This window comes from Petaurus breviceps, unplaced genomic scaffold (genome assembly GCF_028583685.1).
Source record: "Petaurus breviceps papuanus isolate PSGF00001 unplaced genomic scaffold, PetGlider_PUasm1.0 79, whole genome shotgun sequence".
In the NCBI taxonomy this organism is placed as follows: Eukaryota; Metazoa; Chordata; class Mammalia; order Diprotodontia; family Petauridae; genus Petaurus; species Petaurus breviceps.
In genome coordinates this window covers 8,272,448-8,293,754 of record NW_027186523.1, presented here as the reverse complement: position 1 = coordinate 8,293,754, position 21,307 = coordinate 8,272,448, and the positions used below count along the sequence as shown (strand labels likewise).

General features: G+C 38.0%; 1 protein-coding gene across 1 annotated transcript in view; it reads left to right on the top strand.

Moving 5' to 3' along the window:
• LOC138175814 (scm-like with four MBT domains protein 2) overlaps window positions 1–21,307 on the top strand; it is a 305,235-nt gene that overhangs the window by 55,324 nt on the left and 228,604 nt on the right. Inside the window, exons 3-4 of the mRNA XM_069106316.1 lie at window positions 318–412; window positions 3,888–4,128. Of these exons, the coding sequence (XP_068962417.1) occupies window positions 318–412; window positions 3,888–4,128 (336 nt within the window). The remainder of the gene's footprint in view (window positions 1–317; window positions 413–3,887; window positions 4,129–21,307) is intronic.

The window sequence follows — 21,307 nt, the reverse complement described above, 5'->3', positions numbered from 1 at the left end:
TATTGTAGAACAACTTGTTTTGTTCTTAGAAAGCTTATTAAGACCTTGACTCTAATAGGACCTCCAAGTGGAATTTCTTCATAGCTTCATTTCCCCAGCAGTCATCTTGATAACCAGCAAACCAATGCCACGTGCGGAATCTAGCAAAATCCCTTTAAGCCAGTGCATCAGTTTTTCTTGCATTAAAAATTTTTCTAGTCTGACCGAATTGCTCTTGCCTTTACTTATTTCACTGTGGAATTAATATTTTTATGTTTTTTTTTTGGGGGGGGGGTTTATTTTGGTTTAATTTTTGTCTCGTTTTTGTTTTTCAACAGATGAAGGTTCGAGCATGGAAGATCCTGACTTTAATTGGGGTGAATATTTGGAAGAAACAGGCGCAGTTGCTGCCCCTCATACATCATTCAAACATGTATGTAAAACCATCTTTCTTTTTTTTTTTCTTCTTGTTTTGCATTTAGATGGTTAAGAGTGAGTTTAGAAACAGATGTTGAACAATGACCAAGATGCCAAGAGACATTGAAAAGTACAGTATGAAAGGAAACTCAGCTGTTTTTTGTTTGTTTTAAGAAGTAGAGCTGACAAGGAAATGTGAGGGATCTGGTTTTACCTGCAAAGGGTCTACAATAGAGAATTCTTTTATCCTTAAAAATGATATCTTCATTGCCATACTGATTTAAACATACCAACCTAGACACTGAACTTGCTTACTGTTTTTCTTCTCAGACATCTTAGCACCTAAGCACATAGTTTAGCAGTGGTTGGCACTTACTCAGTGTATGTTGACCGACTGCAGATGGTTGTGTGCTGGGTGTTGTGCAAAACAAATTAGACAGATGTTGTCCCTGCTCTCTAGGGGCACACGGCCCGAGGCGGGTGCCATTAATATGGACAAACAGAAAGTCTGCAAACTAAATGAGTAGTTCCAGGGATGGTTGGTTAAAACAACACAGCAGACAGACATTTGTTCAGTTTGATTTTCTACCCTCATGTGTGTACAAAAGTGTTCTCTTATGTCAATATACAGAACTTTGGGGCAGGTGGAAGGCGATGATTCAGTCTTGCTTCAAAAAAAGGTTTTATCAATGTCTTTTGTTTTTTACATCACAGTTATTTCTGAATACCCCTCCTGTAAATGAGCACCCCTTGTACAGAGAATAAGCATTAGGTAAAATTGTGCAGCTGAGGGACCCTAGCCTCCCTACTGAAAGGAGGAATGTGAGTCTCATCATCTGTTTCCTGGGACCAACACTGATTTTTACAATAGGAGAGTCTCATCATTGTTTTTACCTTCTTTTAAGCATACTTCTTCAATTTTCTTACATTTATCGTCTTATTTATTTTTGGAGGGGATAAGGTAGGGCAGTTGGGGTTAAGTGACTTGACCAAGGTCCCACTGCTAGTTTTGTGTTAAGTGTCTGAGGTCAGATTTGAACTCAGGTCCTCTGGACTCTGTGGCTGGTGTTCTATTCACTGTGCCACCTAGCCACCCCTACATTTATCTTCTTATTAGAATTCTTAGATTGTAAGTTCCTTGAGTGCAAGAAGGACCGTCTTTTGCCTTTTTGTATCCCTAGTGCTAAACACATTGCCTAGCACATAGTAGGTGCTTAATAAATGTGTATTGATTGACTGATGCAAAATTAATGTGTTGAATTACTTTGCCACAATTTATTCTGCCATTCTCCAGTTGTTGGGCACCTACTTGACTTTCAGGTTTTGGCTCCTACAAAAAAAAATGCTGCTCTGACTATATTCATATATATCTCCTTTTTTTTCCTTACTGACCTCTTTGAGAGTAGAGCCAGTATTGGGATAGTTGGGGTCAAAGGGTATGAACAGTTTAGTTACTTTTCTTGCAAAATTCCAAATTCTTTTGCAGATTAAGCTGGATAGATGAATCCACAACTGTACCAGCAGTGTATTAACGTGCCTGTCTCTCTGAAGTTCCCAAAACACTGTTTTTACCTTTTGTCATCTTTTGTCAATTTGTTAGGGTATGAGGCAGAACCTCAGAATGTTTTTGATTTATATTTGTCTTAATACTAATGTGAAACCTTTAAAAATGTGGTTGTTTATAGTTTGTAATTCCTTTGAACCGTTCACATTCTTTGACTACTTATTTGTTGGGAGTGATTTGAAATGAAGCCTGTATATTGGATTTAAAGATTTTTGTATAGTTCATTTTAAAGAACAGGATTTGTTGGCGCTTCCAAGTAGTTGGGTGGTTTGGGGTCGTGGAGTCACTTTTTCTTGAATATATAAGAAGTCATGTGATGACTTTGAAATGGAAACCTTTATTTTTCCTGGGTTACTCTTTCTTGTTCTCTTATCTATTTCTGTATGCTTGTGCCTTTTCCTTCCATCAGGGTGTTTACTTTTAGTCTGAATATATTTGTTAATATTTTCCAACTTAGGGTCCTAGTAACTTTTAACTGTAAGCATAGTGTCTGAGGTTCAGCAGTCAAAGCAGGAGTTTCTTGTGTAGTTAGAAGTAGTTACAAGTCACTAAATTTACATAAGATTTATTGAGTCTGAGCCAAAGAAAACAGTTCTTATCATTAATATTGCTTCTCCACAAAGTACAGATGACATATTCACCACTGGACAAGCTTCCAAAGAAAGCACAATCCTTGTCTTAATTGGATTATTACTAAAATAAGGAAATTGTATGTAACAACATTATAGAGAAGGTTAAGCTTCAGGATATGTGCTTTTAACTATAATAAACATTGCTTTGTAGGAAGTAGGCATTTGTCTGAGGAACACATTTCTTCTGTGTTTCCCAGGCGTTCAGGGCAAAAATTGATCTGAGCATCATATACTGAAGTTAAGATACTGCCATATTCTTTCCCTCATTTAGTGCTGGTGTTGAGTCACCAAGCTTGGCAGCTCTTTGGAAGGTAAATGCAAAGTTGCTTTTATTAAAGCTCTTTATATTTCCATCTTCTCTAATGGGAAGGATTCTTTTGCCTCTGCCTTTAAGGGATGGGCCTTTAGTGCTTAAGAATGACTAGCCACTCATGAAACTGACTCAGAAGCTTAAGAATTAGGCACAGCCTGAGTGCTGGAAGAGCCAAGTCTCAGAAACTGCTTTTCTTAGATGTTTCATACCTGCATATAGAAGGAAGGAACCAAGCATTTATTACATATCTACCATGTGCCAAGCATGCACTTTCCAAATATTTAATTTGATCCCCACAACAATGCAGGGAGAGGTAGGTGCTACTATTAGCTAAATGACTTACCCAGGGGCACACAGCTGCAGGCTCATGATTTTTCCACTGTGCCACCAGCCTGTGGTATAATCAACTATTCTTCTATACTTCAGTGAGATGTGATTTCATTGCTGTGGGTGTTGTGTTCGCTGAAACAAATCACAACCCTCTCTGTGCTTTGATACATAGTTTTGATTAATTGCTGTAGTTCAGAAAATTAAATAAGCCAATAGTCCAGTTAGAAATGTCCTGGCACTATCTTTCAGGCCATGGATGTTTATATTTTACTAGATTGTGAGCTTCTAGAGGTCAGAAGACATTTCTTCTTCTTTGCATTCTCCGTAGGACAAACAGTGGTTTCTACATAGGCATTTCTTTTTGACATATCATCAGTGGGACTTTGTGAAATTTAGACCAAGCTTGGTATGGTTTATTGAGTTGACAACATGCTGGTAGGTTGCTGGGTTTAAAAACATCTGTCTGCTGAGGTTTTAGAAGAATAGTATTAATTTTGTGCATTATATTCAACAATGATTCCATTCCTTATTTGCTTAATCAGGGCCCAGTTGGGTTGGCCTTTACATCATTATTGATTTGTATTAGCTATGCAAATCACATCTCCCTGTGTTGCATGTTATAATCATTGCAATGTGTTTCTGATTCCGTAAGGTTGAAATCAGCCTTCAGAGCAGCTTCCAGCCTGGGATGAAGTTAGAAGTAGCTAACAAGAACAATCCGGACACGTATTGGGTGGCCACCATCATAACCACGTGTGGACAGCTCTTGCTGCTGCGTTACTGTGGTTATGGAGAGGATCGAAAGGCCGATTTCTGGTGTGATGTGATGACGGCCGATCTTCATCCGGTGGGATGGTGCACTCAGAACAACAAGGTGTTGATGCCCCCAGATGGTAAGTTCTATTCATCTGTGCTCCATTTTGAAGACTTTCTTGCTTCTCTATCCTCATGTTTGTAGTTGCCACAGGAGTGGAAAGGAAAACCTAGATATTGAATTGGAACCCTAAAAACCTGTTAATAGTAAAACACCTCTGTAATATTTTTTAGAACTAGTCCTTTATTTCATTATCTGAAGAGTAGGATTTTTTTTGTCTTTTGTTTTTTAAGCAGGGCCAGGGGTGGACAAAGAATCCATTCCCAGATGTCAGAGTCTGATCTGACAGTTTTGTCATCCCATGGCCTTTAACAGATGAAGGTGTTTGAGCACAAAGCTAAAATTGTTTTGTTTTGTTTTTTTGATGGGGGCAGGGGAAGGAAAGCTGAAGGGGGAGATGCCAAAGAGAGAGTCGGGTTTTCTCTTTGGTGATTGATGACATCATTTTTTTCCTTTTACTTTGGGTAGCTGGCATTTTGAACACTACTGTTGAGCATCTTAAATAGCCTTCCTCTAATAAACTTTAATCTGCTTCTTGTCAAGAGACGGTCATAGTGTGAAGCATTGAGAAAACTAAACAGATGTGGAAAAATTACATCATTCTCAAGGGAGCTTGTGAAATTTCTATCCCTAAGGTCACTTGAAAACTGGATTAGGTTGAATGCTAGAAGTAGAATTTAGGAAATTGCTGTCTTTTGCTGTTGAGGTGAGAAAGCTTTTGCTTAGATCTCTTGATTCTGGGGCCACATTCTACATCTGTACTTTATACCTTAGCGGATTCAGCTGTATTGAAAATATCAGATTCAGTCTTTTTATTTAATGTGGACTTACCTTTGAAATGTAAGAATATTTTAAATCAACCTGTTGGTGTTAAGAACTTGTGATGTTTTAAAGTTAAATGATGAGTCGCTTTGCACAGTGTGTTGTAAATCACTTTAGTTTCCCAAGCTGTGAAACTTAGTGGTCTTTTAAGATGCCTGATCCATTGGAAGTAAGACTTTTCCTTTGATTTTTTTGGTGGGGTTGGTTTTTATTGAACTATGTTCACTTTCTTACTTGGTCCTTCTTATGGTGGTTCAGTACACTGATGAAAGAGAAGGCTTAGGTTGGGGTTACAGAATATTACTGTGCAGCTCCATGACCTTGACCTCTGTGACATGTTCCAACCAACTGAGCTACAGATCCCTAGAACATTTCATTTGCTAAAGAAGGTTAAAGTAACATTGGCACGGCAACAAATAAAGGCTTTTCAGGAAAATAAACCTTGAACTGAAATTGGTGACCTATGTCTGCAGCCCCTGCTACTGGGGCGATGGAGGCTGGTGAATCATTTGAGTTTGGGAGTTCTGAGTTAGAGTAGGGCTGTAGCCAAGTGGGTGCCCTCACAAAGTTTGCCATTAGTATGGTTCTCCCCCCCACCATCAAGAAGGGGGTAAAGAAGGACACACACATACACACACACACACACACACACACACACACACGGAGAGAAACAGCCAGAGACATGGAGAAAGCGATGGATGGAGACAGGGAGTGGTGGAGAAAGAGACAGGGTGAGAGAGACAGAAACCCAGATGAATGGAGACAGGGAAGGAGGGGGAGAGAGATGGGGACAAAGGGGGGAAGAGAGAGAGAGAGGGGAAAGAAAAAAGATGGAAGAGAGAGAGGAGAGAGACAACATGCACTGCTCTTGTGATCAGTGCTGGGTTAATTGCTTGTAGTTTTTCTACCCCTTCTACCTCCCATCACCCCTATTTGATTGATTCCTGTTAAAAAATTTCATCTTCACTTACAAAATACTTGCCTTTATAGTTTTAAGGGAGGTTTTGGGTCAGGTTCTAACTGGACCTTAGCTTTTATGTTCTCTCTAGACTTTAATATGCAAGCAAGATGAGAGTTGGTCTAACAAACAATGCAGTATTTGTAGTCAGAGGCCTGCGTTTGAATCCTGGCTTCTCTACTTACTATCTCTATGATTTTGGGCAATAAACTAAAACTTTTGGGCCTCATAGCACCTGGTAGAGTGTGTGTGATACAAGGGCACCTAGATAAATTTGAATAATCTGTTAAAAGAGGGGTTTGAAATAGATACCCCCAAGGTACCTTCACACTTTGCATCTGTGATCTGTGTACATTGTAGTGGGTGGAATGTGGTGTTTTAGACTGAACAATGTAACTATTTGGAAACATTTGTTCCTGTAGACCAAGATGTAGGCCAGATTTATAACATTTTTAGGAACCCCTTCAAACAAATAACATTAATATAGCTTAGTAGTACAATAGTCATAGACAAGAGACAGTGTAGTATCATGAGAAATAGGTCTGCCTTGAAGTCAGAAAGATCTGGGTTCAGGTTATGGTTCTGACACATAATAGTCTAATCATAGGAAAATCACTCACCTTCTCAGTGTCTGAGGTGACAATTTAAGACTAGAAGTTAACATTTAGTTACTGATTTGGAGAGGTTTTTGAGTTCTTACACTGATAAAATCACAGATTTGGACACTCTCCCCCTCCAAAAAAAAAAAACAAAAACCCATCAGCAGCAACAACAAATAGCTGAAGTGGTGCTTTCAGACTTAAGAAACACTTTTCAAGAAGTATCTTATTTGAGCAAGCCCCAGAGGTGGGTAGTACAGGTATTATCCCCATTTTACAGAGAAGTAAATGGGACACTCTTTCAGAGAAATCGAGGGCTTCCCTTTTGGTCACACAGTTAGTGGAAGTTTGGGCAAATCTTGATTCCAAGCCTGGCAAACCATCCATTATGTTACACTATTTCTTTATGGTGTCTCTTTGGGATGTTGGAAGAGATGCTGTAATGCGAATGTAAATTTTAAAGATCTTCCCTGCCCCTAGGCTAAAGTGCACCAGAAGCCTGGGGAGGGAGGCTTGTTTTTCAGTAGATACTTTTTGATTGGCCAGTGGGTCAATAAGGTTGTTACATTCTCTGAGCCAGGAGAAGGCTATATAAGCCCTGATGTGTAGCTTTGTTTTGGGACTCACTTTGAGAAGTGTTCTGTGATTTGATCTGAATTCTGGGAAGCCGTTGTTGAGAGTCCCCCGGCTTTGAAAAACTCAGAATGTGGAAACCCAGATGTTGACTGGGTATGGATGTAATGGTTGGACAGTTTGGAAATCTGTCTACTTGATGTTTCTGTCTTGATAATTATGCCTGTATACTTTGAGGTTCGGGGTGCTGACCTATTTCCCCTGAACAAGGTAAACGATATATGTCTGATTGATTAAAGTAAGCTTGTTAACCCATTTTGAGTTGCTTTCCTTTAACAAAGCAGATCCAAGAACCTGTGGTAGCTGCAAACCCTGAGGACACTTGGGGTGCTTGCTGCTACAGATGCCAAAATATTTGGAGATGTTTTTCTTATGTTGTTCTTATATACTATAAAATTCCTCAAAAGAATTTCTCTTTATTGAATTTTTTTCCATTTAGAAAATTCAGAATTTTACAAATATTGCCAAAATAAACCCTTCCAATATATCCTATAGAACAAGGGGAGTTAAACATGCAACTTCAGATCTCTTATAATATCGTGCTTTTATTTTAAAGTATATAGTTTTCATCTTGGTTTTTTTTTTTGGTACTGTTTTGTTTGTGGTTGCTTCTTGACTTTCTTCTCTTTTGTAAATTTCCTCAAATTTCACTGATATGAGCTAGTTTACTAGTAGAATATTAAAAATATTTCCCAGGTAACAGTAATATTAATAATAAAACATAGCTGGCATTTATATGATGCCCTAAGGTTTATAAAGTGTTTTACAAATATCACCTCATTTTATCCTTACAACCACCTTGGGAGGTAGATACTATTATCCCCATTTTTACAGATGAGAAAACTGAGGCAAATGACTTGCCCAGAATCATATCGCTATTAAGTGAGGCTGGATTTGAACTCAAGCCTTCCTGACTCCAGGTCACTAGACTGGATAGTCACTCATACACAGAGCCATGTAGTTTTGCTGTGAGGCTGCCTTGTGTGTGAATCATTGATGATGATGTCCTTTTGCCAGTTGATTTCTAAACCCTTGGCAAGGGGTCCAGATTAGCCCTACTTTGGGCTGACTTCTGTATTGTGAATTGTACCAGTACACTGTAGGAACTAACGGGTTCATTTAGCGTAGAACCCCTAGCATAGCTTGAAAGTAGTACAGTGTTTACTAATCAATTCTCTTTTCTCACTTGGATGAAACGTGTCAGCAGTCACAGTTTCAGACACACTCTCACATTTATAACCTCCTGATTTGTGCTGTTAAACAAGACCCAGACACCCTAAACATGACAAATTCAAAATGAAAAACAGAAAAATCTTGTAAAAAAGGAACCTACAAAAAAATCTAAGACAAAAAATGGTGCCTAGTAACTCAGCACTAATAGAGTTGAAAGGTTTATTATCCTAACAGTAGTAAATTATGTTTATTTGAAGGTGTTTCTCTTTTATTTTTTTTAAAAAAAAACTTTAAAAATTTAGCTAATAATCAATATGGCTTAGAAATCTACAGCACAGAGAACAAAGTCAGGAAATACCAAGGTCATGGGGCAAGAGGTTTTATTGATTGCTGTAGTACAGGATAATTATTGCTTGGTAGCCAGAGGCTGCGGTTCTTCAGGGGAACAGTAGAATCTCTTTTTGATCCAGGATTCTTGTTTTTGGATTTTTGAGCCTTAAGAGAGGCAACTATAGACCCTTTAAACTGTGTAGTTGAAGCTTGTGACTATTTGTTTTAGGTTAGATATGGCTGCATTTGGAAGTTAACATACTTAAATACTAACTTGAACAATAAGAATGCAATGATGTGGTGTGGTTTGAGTTGTTAGAAGGTGGTTTAGGCATTTCTTCATTTGTAGTGTATTATAGGGAAAGGAGCTTGGACCTCGGAGTCAGGAGAAACAGATTTTGGTTCCATTTCTGGCACTAGCAAGATATATGTCCTTGAACAAGTCACTCCTTTGATATTTCTGTATTGATAAGAAAGGGGGATGGAATGAAAAGTCCCCTCCCCTTTAATCATCCATAATATACCTCTTTTGAAACAACTATAAAGACTACAAAGTTTTCTCCCGATTTCACATGTGTACCCTGAAGCAAGGAGAGATTGTGAACCTATATTACAGTTAGTTGGTGAGGATCAAAACAGTGGCTCATTGAAACCTAGTCCAACGATTCCAGATGGAGCTCAAAAGTCAAGTGGTGCCACTGATGACTGTAAATTTTGAATTGACTGATGCATAAAAACCACTGTATTAAGACAATTTTGGCCACTAAGTAGAGAGGATTGTGGAAACAGGAAGCCCGCATGTTTCATATAAACAGAGAAAACAAGTGGAATTTCTTGATAATGTGATTTTGGAGTGGAGTCAAGTCAATGAGCTACAATTACAGCTACAATTATAGCTACAAAGTTGTATTGAGAATGACTCAAGGGGGATGAGACCGCTTCCATGTTTGGGTGATGTCATCACTTTCTTAGACCTGACGGTAGTGGGTCTTGGGAGGGGGAAGGGAAGAAAATACACATTTATTAAGTGCTTGCTGTATTCCAGGCACTGTGATAAGTGACTTCCTTCCTTTGAAAGTCGAGGGTCTCTGCAGTAGATCGTAATGCACTGAGTGACATTCCGAGATTATCTACAGGGTCATTATACTTTTCTCAAGTCATTTTTGTTGTGAGAAGAATTTCATTATTTTAGACGACAGTTTTACAAATCACTTTGAGCTCTTCACATTGCCATATTTTCCTGTATTGCTCTTTTAAATTAATTTTATCTGTGAATTAATGGGAGCAGCAGTTATTCCATTAAGTGTTACGAGGAGGCAAACAGCATGGCGGCAGCTCAACTATCTGTCATTAAGATTTGATTTCATCAGCCGTCAGAGAACTCCATTAATGAGGGTCTGTTTTGAGAGGCCCAGGTTGCAGTCATAGATTCCCTATTCAAAGAGCCACATTCTTGCTTATAAGCTAGGTAGGACTAATGGGTACTAATCTTTCAGATTAAAAGTATTAAGAAAAAAAAATGTGCTACGTTACTACAGCAGAAGATTATGGCTTATATAAGAGGAGTGAAATGTAAAACATTTTGGCTTTACAAATCAATAATGCTTGATTTATTCATCAGCAACAGTGCTTGGAAAGGGCAGCTGCCAAATAATTATTGTTTATAGTGATAATGTAAGGAAATCATTTAATCCACTGACTGTTTCATTGTTATTTATTGAAAGATAGTGACATTACCTCACAGTGTAATGTCTGTGGGCAGGGAGCTGGCTTGCTTTGACAGGTGCACCTTGGCATACTTTGTGAGAGGTCTTGTAATTGTTGAGGTGCGTCTTGTACGTGTCTTATAGGTCAGTGCGCCTCTAAGTAGAATCCCTTATTTTATGAACCAAGAAGGTTTTGTGGCTACTTTCTGTGGTCAGAATTAAAGAAACGGTCTCCTTGAACATTCGGAATCAGATCGCCAATTTAATTTTCCTCCTTATCATTTCTATAATTTAAATGACAAATTTAGTTCTCATTTTGTTTACTATTCAAAGGAGAATCAAGATTACTGAAATCAGAAAATAGACATTTAATCAAGTCACTGACAGGCATTTATTTGTTATGACTTGTTATATGCCAGGCACTGTGCTGCTGGGTGCTCAGGATTCCAACACAAAAATGAACCGCTACCTGCCTTTTAGGAACTAACATTTCGTTGGGGGAAATAACAGGTACATATGTTAAGTATATGGGAAAATAGAACTTATTTGAATAAAGAAATGTTTATGAGGAGATAGGAGATTCAGCCTTCTGTTCCCATTCTGTTTTTGCTGCTAAGTTCCTGGGCCTGATTTTGCCTACCATTTTATTGCAGTTGTGGAATCAAGGAAGATGCCAGGAGTTGTCTGGGACTGTTATTTAGTTGGACCACTGAAATCAGTGAGCAGTTATTACTACTTTAGGAGTAGGCCTGGAGTCCAGATATGGACTTTTGTGGAAAGTGGCAGAAATCTAACTGGCCTGTAAAAACTGAAGTGGTCTGCCTGGCCCAGGGAGCAGTGTAGTAGGGAGATAAGTAGAAAGCATCCTTCTTAGAAGAGGAAAGAAGTCAAGTTTGAGATACAAAATAGGGCAGGGCTCATGTCCTGCAAGTGGGGCAAGAATTATGAGGGGCACTCTATGGAAGTTGGCAATGGAATGCTGTTGGCAAAAAAGCTACTACCATGAGTAATCATATGTTAGCAGGAATGCAGCATGTAGGAAATTAAAAGTAATTATTCTGCTAGTTGCTTCAACATTGATCAGACATTTAAAAACGCATCAGTAACATCCGCAAGATATTTTGAATTTGTATAGAGAATCTAGAAGATATCAGTGAAAATTATGGAAGGGTTTGCCATCTGTTAGCAGTATGACCTCAGGCAAGCCATTTAACCATTGTAGACTTGGAGAGGTGATCTCTCATGTCCTTTTCAACTGAAAAAATTCCATACTTTTGTTCTTACTGCAACTGTGCAAGGGGCTGGTCCATTGACTCTTCTCATAAGGATGGAAAGACAGTGAGCCAGGTAGGGGTGATGGGATACACAGTGGGAACAGTGCTGGATTTAGAGATGGGGCCCTAGGATCAAATTCATGCTCAGATACTTCCGATTTGGGTAATTTTGGGTAAATCATTTCTCTGGAGCATTGTTTCCTCATCAGTAAAAGGAGGGGGTTGGAGCAGGTGACATCTAAAGTCTTTTCCAGCCCTAAATCTACTCTCCTCTGGTTCTTACAAGTAGGGTGGGAACGGTTCAGTGGGCAGACATGGATCACGGTCTATCTGTCTGTGGTGGGGAGGGGATTGAGAATGTCATAGCGGTGACCTCCGTTTGTAAGTAGGTTGCCTTTAAAACCATATTAAAGCTTGAATGCAAACATTCATTTTGTGCTCCATGAAGCAGGAGTGTGGATGTTGTGATTGACAGCTGGATTTGGTATGGATTTCTGTCTTACAGCTGAGCCAACAGACCAGAATCTGCTCTGGCATTATCTTAATGCCTTCTCTGGGATGTATTATAGGCGCTAAAAGGAGGAGAGTGCTGTGTACATTTGTAATTGCCATGGTGGTTTTTGTCTTAACATTATTGACAGACAATAATTCGAGTAGACGGGTCTTAGAATATTATGATATTAACAGAAAGCTTGGGCGGAAACCAGAGAGGTCTGCTAAGAAATACATGAACATTTTCCTATGTACCCTTATTTTGTTAAGTGTTGTTTGACGCCTTTAAAAAAAAGCCACAGACATTTCCTGATATTGAGTGCCCCCACTCTCTCATCGAAGAGAAAACCAATTAACCAAACCTTAAACACAGTAGCAGTTAGTATTAGTGTATGCAGCCCCTCTCAGAAAAATCATAAGACCATAAATCAAGAGGTAGAAAGCACCTTAGAGGTCATTTAGTCCAGCCTCATTTTAGAAGTGGGTAAACTGAGTGTAAGTGACTGGTTCAAGTGTAAGTGACAAGTCATCAGGGGCAGAGGTGGTATTTGAACCCAGACTCTAAGACTGACTCTAAAACTAATTGTTCTTGCTGCGCTACTGGAAATATGTTTCATCACTTTTCCTCTAGAGTTGGTATTGGACCCTATCTTTAATAGGCCGTTAGCTACCTTGTAATGTTTTCCTGTTAACATTATTGTACTTGTTTATTTATGAGGCCATACTGTGTGCAGTGGATAAAGTGTTAAACCTGGAGTTTGGAAGACCTGAGTTCACATTTGGCCTCAGACACTTAATAGCTGTGTGGCACTGGGCAGGTCACTGAAGCTTGCCTAGTCTCAGTTTACTCATTTGTAAAATGGAAATCATAATAGCATCTACCTCACTGGATCATTGTGGGGATCCAATGAGGTGATATTTGTAAAGCACCCTGTAAACTTGATGTGAAATATAGGTTAGCTTTTAGTATATATATATGTGTGTGTGTATAAATGTTAGTTTTTATTATATTTTTTGTTATTATTATCATTGTCATTATTTCTTTTTATTCTTGACTTCCTTGATGGGATCATTGAGTCAAAAGATGATCAGTTTAGTAACTTCGAATAGAGTATAGAAAAATTATTTCTTAGTGCTTTTGATTTCTTTGGGGGGGTGGGGGAAGTGGCAGATGAGAACAGCTAGGTGGTACAGTGGATAGAGTACCATGCCTGGAGTCAGGAAGGCCTGACTTCCTATCTGGCCTCAGACTATTTGCCTCAGTTTCCTTATCTGTAAAAAATGAGTTGGAGAAGGAAATGGCAAACCATGCCAGCATCTTTACCAAGAAAATGGGGGTCATGAAGAGTTAGACACAAGTGAAACAGCTGAACGACAACAAAGTGGGAGATAGATTGGAAGTTAAAAAACATAGCATGAAAGGGGCAGCTAGGTGGTGCAGTGAATAGAGCACCAGCCCTGGAGTCAGGACCTGAGTTCAATTCTGGCCTCAGACACTTGACACACTTACTAACCATGTGACCTTGGGCAAGTCACTTAACCCCAATTTCCCTGCCTTCCCCCCTCCAAAAAAAGAAAAAGAAAAAAAGAAACTAGGTGCTTAGGCCGGTGTTATTTCCTTAGTTGTTTAATGTTCTCCAAGAGCACAGGTCTATTAGGGGTTACTTACAAATAATTCATCTAGAATATACCCTTCTGGTATACAAATGTTTGTTAAGGATTTGAATAAGATAGTTGCTTATGTGCTTTCATTATGGAGTGTGTCTGGGGCCTGAGTTTGCTTTTTGGATTTTTCCCCTTAATTCTCCCTTTGGGAAACTGTTAGATGTTACTTTTCAGTACTGTCTTTGTGCTGGTGCTAGATAACCAAGCCTTTTAAAATGAAAGTATAATTGGGTAAATAGGCTTTGAACGATGGTCCAAGGACAGCCTCTATGGAATAAAATGCGGATGTGTATTCTTTACTGGTATTTCTGTGGCTCAGAAGCCTTTAATAAAAACTGAATGTTTTATGAAAACTTAACAATGGGCATCCATACAGCTAACTCAGCTTGCTTTGTAACTATTTACATTTAATTAATTAATTTCAGTGCAATAGAGAGAAAGATTTTTTAAATCACTCCTTTTAGGTCCTCATCAGGATTCCTGGTCCATTCAGTCTCATTCTTTTTCCTTTTGTTGGAATGGGTGCTCCATTCTCCTGGTTTTGCTTACAAAGATCCTTTCAGCTTTCTTTGTATTCCTTCTACTTGTTAGTTTTAATAGCATCCAATCAGTCGCCAACATTGCCTTCACAGTGTCCCTCACATCTGTCCCCTTCTTTCCATTCAGCTACCAGCCTAGCTCAGGCACTCATCTCTTCCCTGGGCTACTGCAATAGCTTCCTAATTGGTTCCCTGCCTCCAGTGTCTCCCTTCTCTAATCTATCATCCATCCAGTTGCCAAATTGATGTTCCTAAAGTGCATGTCCGACCACGTCTCTCAGTGCGATTTAGTGGATGCCAGTTGCCTCTAGGTAAAAATGCAAATTCCTCTGTTTGGCATATCAAACCCTGCACAACTTGGCTCCAGACTCCCTATCGAGACTGATTTGATATTCCTCCCCCCTCACAGAACTCTCCAGCCAAATTGGCCTGCTTCATGTTCCCTTGACATGACATCCCATCTCTTACCTCTTTGTTTTTGCACAGGTTACCCCTCCCCCTCCTCCCTCCCCCGGAATGCCATTCTTCCTCTGTTCCTTGACACCTATTAAGGGTCTACTCTGCTTCTGCCAAATTGTTTCCTTTCCTCAACGACTTTTAGTATATTTTTTATTTGCCTGTCAGTATGTATGCTATTTACCATGAGTAGAATACAAGCCCCTTTAGGGCAGGAACAGTATTCATATTTGACTTTGTATACCTAATGCCTGACCCAGTGTAGATAAATATTTGTTGAATACCTGTTGAATGCTTCTGGGGCTAGTACTGGGTTTTCAAATAGTAATTCATTTCAGTAGACTTCAGCTCGGAAAAATCAAATGCTATACCTATCCTATGGGATAGGACTGGACAGAAGGATTCTTGAGAGATCACTTAAATCATTTCAATGTCTTTATGGCAGGAGTGTAGATAAACCATTCCAACCAGATGAGAATCTCTCCCATTTTAGAGCAGTAAGACAATGTGGTGGCAAGAGGATACATTTGGAGTCAGCAAGGCTTGGATTTGAATTCTGGCTGTGATGGGAATGGATTCTGGGACTTGGGGGCAGATTCCCTGCTGTGAGCCTCCGTGTCTTCCTTTGTACCACAGGGATGATAATGTAATACCGCTGCCGGATAATATTGTAATAACGTATGCCACGGTTGTTATGAGAGTACCTTACAAATCTTAAAGCCATATATGTAGTTCGGGAGCTGTTGACAGTCTTTGAGATGCATTTGCACAGACCCCTTGGTTACCAGTCAGGGAATCGTGTCTTGTAGATTTAGATGTCTGGGAGCATAATCCTAAGTCATTGAAGTGCTTCATTATCATGAATGGCTTATGGAGCAAATGCATCTAAGTAATTGGGATGACCCAACTGTCTGCCAAGAGATTTGGAAATATTTCAAATAGCCACTTCTTTGTCACACCTAAGAAAACTCATGGGAAAGTAAGAAGGGAGAGTTAAAAACATTGCTGAAAACGTTTTCAGCAATCGGTAGTCCAGAAACTAGTATTAATTTTGCATTTGTTTTTGTGAACAAATGTATTAATCAAATCATATAGAAGGGAAGTGGTTACTAAGATGAATTTTTTTGTTTAGGCCTTTTTTTCAGTTGTCTGCCTCTGCATGACCCCATTTGGGCTTTTCTTGGCAAAGATACTGGAGTGGTTTGCCATTGCCCTCTCTAGCTCATTTTACAGCTGAGGAAACTGAGGCAAACAGGGTTAAGTGATTTGCCCAAGGATCACACAGCTAGTAAGTGTCTAAGGTCACATTTAAACTCAGGAAATTGAGTCTTCCTGACTCCAGGCCTCGAGTTCTATCCACCGTGCCACCTAGCTGCTCCAAGGTGAATTTAAACCTATTTTAAAAAATACTTGATTTCATAAAGATGAACCAAAGTATTTGTATTACAGAAAATAGGAGGAACACTTACTCAAACATCGTAATGAGAGTATACATTTTGCACTAAATAATGTCTGAAAAATTAAAATTCACCTCAATTATCATTCTCCTCATTTGTTGGCTATGAGGTGTGAGCCTTATTTTGTTATTCTAGGTTCTGTGAGGTACACAGAAAAGCGCAAGGTTTCCTTTTTTTTCCCCCTGCATATATATTAGCAAAATGTAGGTTTATAATAGAACAGGCATTTGGATTTTTAAAATGCACCCAGGTGATACCCTCATTTGTGGAACAGATGTTAAATTGGTAGATACTCATGTCAATTACGTAGGCAACAATTCATTTTTGCCTTTTTTGGTAGGTTGTTCCTTTTTGTTTTGGCACACTACGTTCTCATTTTATCTTTTAAAACAAAATTAGTGGATATATACTGTTTATATGCATGTTGTATCCCTATTAGAATGCAACGTCCTTGAAGGCAGGGTATGTTTTTGCTTTTTCTTTGAACCCCTAGGGTTTAGCACAGTATCTGGCACATAGAAGTAAACAGTTAATAAATGCTTGTTCATTGATTGACGGTTGATTGATTTGCCCAGATCTCTGTCCTGTTCAAAGGCTATGGAAAGTGTTTGAAATGCTACTCTTTGGAAGCTTGAACTGTATGTCATTCATTGATTAGGAAGAGATTTCTCCCATCCTTCTCAGTTAAAAATACACGTATGTATGTATGTGTCTGTCTGTCTTATCTATCTATCTACTCCAAGCATTTTAAAAGGGCTATTATCCTGTAGTGAAAATTTATGGCATTTGAGCTGACCTGATGCAGGCTCAGTGGCCTGTAACTTCTGTAGTGGTGGGTCAACGATTACTAAATTGAAAGGTCTCTCTAGAGTGTAATCTGTCAGTTTTAAATCAAGGAAATCGGAGCCAAAAGAATGGAAATCTCATTCTTTCCTCCTGATTGACCAAAAGATTTTTTTTGTTTATTCTTTACTACTTATTCTGGGAAATGGGTGTATTTGCAGCTGTAATTTCTGGGATTTGGGCAAAAGGGGGGCACTTTGGAGAGAACACACCCACAGAAAGAAGGGCTTGTATCCTAAAATGGGTATAGATCAGTGCACAGCAATGACTTATTTAATTGGCGGTCACTTATTCAGTACTTTAAATTATTCAAAACATTATAGAACCAGTAAAAAAGACAATAGAGTCTAATCCAATGAGCTTAAATTGATGTCACACTGACTGTGTACTAAATAGCTCATTTACTCAATTCATACCCTTTACTCTTATTCTTATATTCAGTCCTAACAAGTGTGTTTAAATGGTTTCCAAGCCCATGACAAATTAGAAGCATTGGTGGGGAGGGAAGAGGACTTTGAAAGTCAGTGATAGCAAGAGGTGACAGTAAAGGAGGAGAAAGAATTTTTTTTTTTAAGGAGACTTGAATTCACATCACAGTAGCTTTGGGGTAATTTAGCCTAGAGGCAGACAACCCTGTGCACACACAGATCAGTAGCTCCTGAGGGTGTCCCTCTATCATACATAGCATAATACAATGATTGATGCTAATAATAAACCTCTCTCCAAGTAATTTAAAAATAAATTAAATTATGCTTAGTATAATTTGCTTGTGAAGACAGTTTGGTATAGTGGCAGAAATACTCAATTTGGAGCCAAAAAACCTGGGTTTTAATTCTAGTTCTGTGCCTGACTGCTCATATGGCTAAGTCACTTGACCTTTAAGTCTCTGATTCATCCTCATCTCTTAAATGAAGGTGTGGGAGGGCTCTTCTAGTTCTAAATCCTGTGGTTTAGAACATATTTAATAACTTGACAAAATAGGGTTAAAGCTGTAAAAAAGGCTTAACACTTTAACAAGTGCTTGTATTTGAAAAGGGTCAGTTATCTGAAGAATTCTGTTTGTGGGTAACGATTCAGTATGAAAAATTCACCTCATTTTCCTACAGTGTAGAATTAATGAGGTTTTACCATATTTTGGTCAATTAATTAGCTACAGTAGTAGGCATCTAAATTACTTAGCTTTTAGAAGGTGACTGAGAAAAATGAGATCATAGAAAAATGTTTTGAGTTCTTTGGCAGAAAGATACCATTTGAGTCAAAGTAAAATGACAAAATTATAGTTAATTATCATTCCATAGATCAGGACATATATACTGTGGTTTTAATACTATTCCTTTAAAACTCATAGCCACATATGGCAAAATTCTTATAAAACCTGATGTACCCTATTATATGAAGGAACTATAATTTGAGGGTATTAAAACTCCATCCACTAATTCAAATCTCAACTTCATCTCTAACTTAGATGGGGACAAATGATGGTGAATAAGGTTCTTCAGGTCCCCCACCTTGGCTCCTCAAGCTTCTTGAATGAGCTCATAGGTCTGTCTGTAGTCCTTCCCGTAAAATGGATGACCTCCAGGACGCCAGACCTCTGAGCATTGCCATTTGACCAGTGCAGACTTAAGATGCCTGGAACCTTGCCCCCTTCCTTCTGCTTCACTTTTAGGATTTAATGGGCCCTTTCTATCTCTTTTGCAGCTGGACTCTGTTATATGTATTATCTTCCCTAATTAGAATAGGAGCTTTTGGGAGCAGGAACTGCCTTGCTCTTCTATTTTTTTTCTCTCCAGCACTTGGCACATAGTAAGGTGGCTAATTCTTTCATGACATGTAAGTAGGGACTTGTCCAGTGTCCAGGATAACACAAGTTGGCAAGGGTCAACGGTGTGTTTAAACCCAAGATTTCCTGAATGCTAGCCCAGTGCACTGTTATTACATTTTCCCTCTGATATAACAATTAAATTATAACCCATTTTTAATACTGTTTTCCCCAACGCTACCATTATTAAAGTTTTTCACTGTTACAATGATGACAAGCCTGCATTATGTTAAAATTCTTATTTTTGCCTTGTCTTAATTCTCCATTGTTGGAACTGAAGCTGGAATGGTGAGTTGGAATTTGAACTCATGTCTCTTGACTTTCTGCCTACTCAGAGATTCAATACACTGCACTATAGGGCAACTATTATAAATGCCTTGATTTTTAAAAAATAGGTAAATGAGGTAGTGCCATGTAAAAAAATTAAAGTAAAAAAACCCAAACAAACCCTGCCTTACTGATGTTAAAGATATTTCAGGAATAATTAGGTAAGATATGTCTTTGTTTAAAGTATTTATTTAGTGCCTACTGTGTTTCAGGCACTAGTATCCTAGAGGATGATTATTTGCATTAAGAATTATACTTAACTTTAAAAGGTCCTTTGTTATATTTTAAATTCAACAAAAAATAAGTGAATTTTGGAACTTTTATGTAAAATGAGGTGCACTTGCTTTTGATAGACCTGTTCCAGACATCTTCTGAAAGTCGTTGCCACAATCAACCTATATTCTTAAAGACATCATTTCAGAGAAGCTCCACAGGATTAAAAAATAATGGGTATATTAAGAAATTCCACAATTGTTTATTTTTCTGATTATCTCTTATCAACAAACAAAGCTGTTACAGATAGTTGAGTAAACAATACTAATTTTAAAAAAGCCCATAATAACCATATTTACACAATAGTTACTAATGGTGTCTTAAAGCCCATCATAGATTATAGAGTACATTATAGCCATTAAAAAATCTGTAATTATTTTTCCACAATAGACATTTGTCTCATGCTATTAGCATCTGTTCTGTTCATTTCTCAGAAAATTGCATGATGAATTTCTTTTAAGGCTATTGTAAAGAAAACCAAACTGTGCAGAACACGTCATCAAAACAAACAAAAATCTTCAAAAATCCCCAAAGGCAGTTTAAATCCATTTAACGACTTTTCTGGCTTGTTTTTTTTTAATTTCTTTTTATTTTTTATTGCTCTATAGAGATCAAACGATAATTTATATTCTTTGTTTAAATCTGATTTGGAATATTATTTAGTAAAAGATATATTCTGTGAAACTGAAGAAAACAATACTTTTTATTTTAACATTGGGAATACCAGTGAAGGAATTACCCATTTCCTGGCACATTCTTTATCTGTTGGTCTAGTATATAATTTGTTAGCCCATCAAAATTAATTTTAGATCCTCTAATGTACATAGATCTTTAGATTTATAAGTACTGTTAATGGTCCTTTCAGTTAAGTGTATGTATTTATGTGTCCTTCTAGAGTGGATTTCCGTGAAGTATTATGCAGGGAGGATGTTAACATAAATAACCAGCCGGCAAATAAATGTCAATTAAATATTCTATTAACATAGCTGGTAGCAGCCCTTTAACATATAAGTACAGAATGTTTCAATCAAATTTTATTTTTTTGAAATGCTTTCTTATTTAGCTCACTCATTTCAAGGCATTTTGTTCTTTTTTCCCTTTTTTTCTTTCTTTTGGCTAACAAAGGAAGCTTTATTTTCAGAGGATTATAGCATTAGATGTCAACGCCATATAGGGATTTTCAAATGGTATTCAAAATGTAAAATCCATAAAACAAGCAGATTTTGGTCATATTTTCTTTCTTGATACCATTTTCTTTGGGAGAAAAGAAACAACTCTTCCTCCTCTTCCTCCTCCCTCTCACCTCTGAATTCCCAGATTCTAGCTATATTGAGGCACTTGATTACATGGCTTATTTAGCTAATTTGAATTTACCATGTATATGATTGTTTCAGCCATAGAGACAATATATATATATAAAAAACTTAAGATCTGATACTCAGCCATTTTCTCATGTCTTTTCTGGGACGATAAATGCATGCTTTCCCCAGCCAGTTTAGTATGTTGGATTTTTTACTGGTGTTGATTTAATGGGATATGTACTTTCCCCCATATTAACTTTTAAAGAGATTAATGACCCAAGCTGTTATCTTCTTCCCAATACTTAGGATAAATCAGCTGTTCTGTTTAGCTGTCCCACTGAGTCTTTGTATTGTAGTATGGCTGTAATAGTGTATGAAGTCATCCACACTTTGTGGAATCTTATGTTTCTTAAGGAGTTAGGTGTTTTTATGTCTGTACCTATGTGTACACACCACATATATGTGTATATGCATGTTCGTATACATACATGTGTAGATAGATATAACTACTGATTTTCTTTCCTTCAC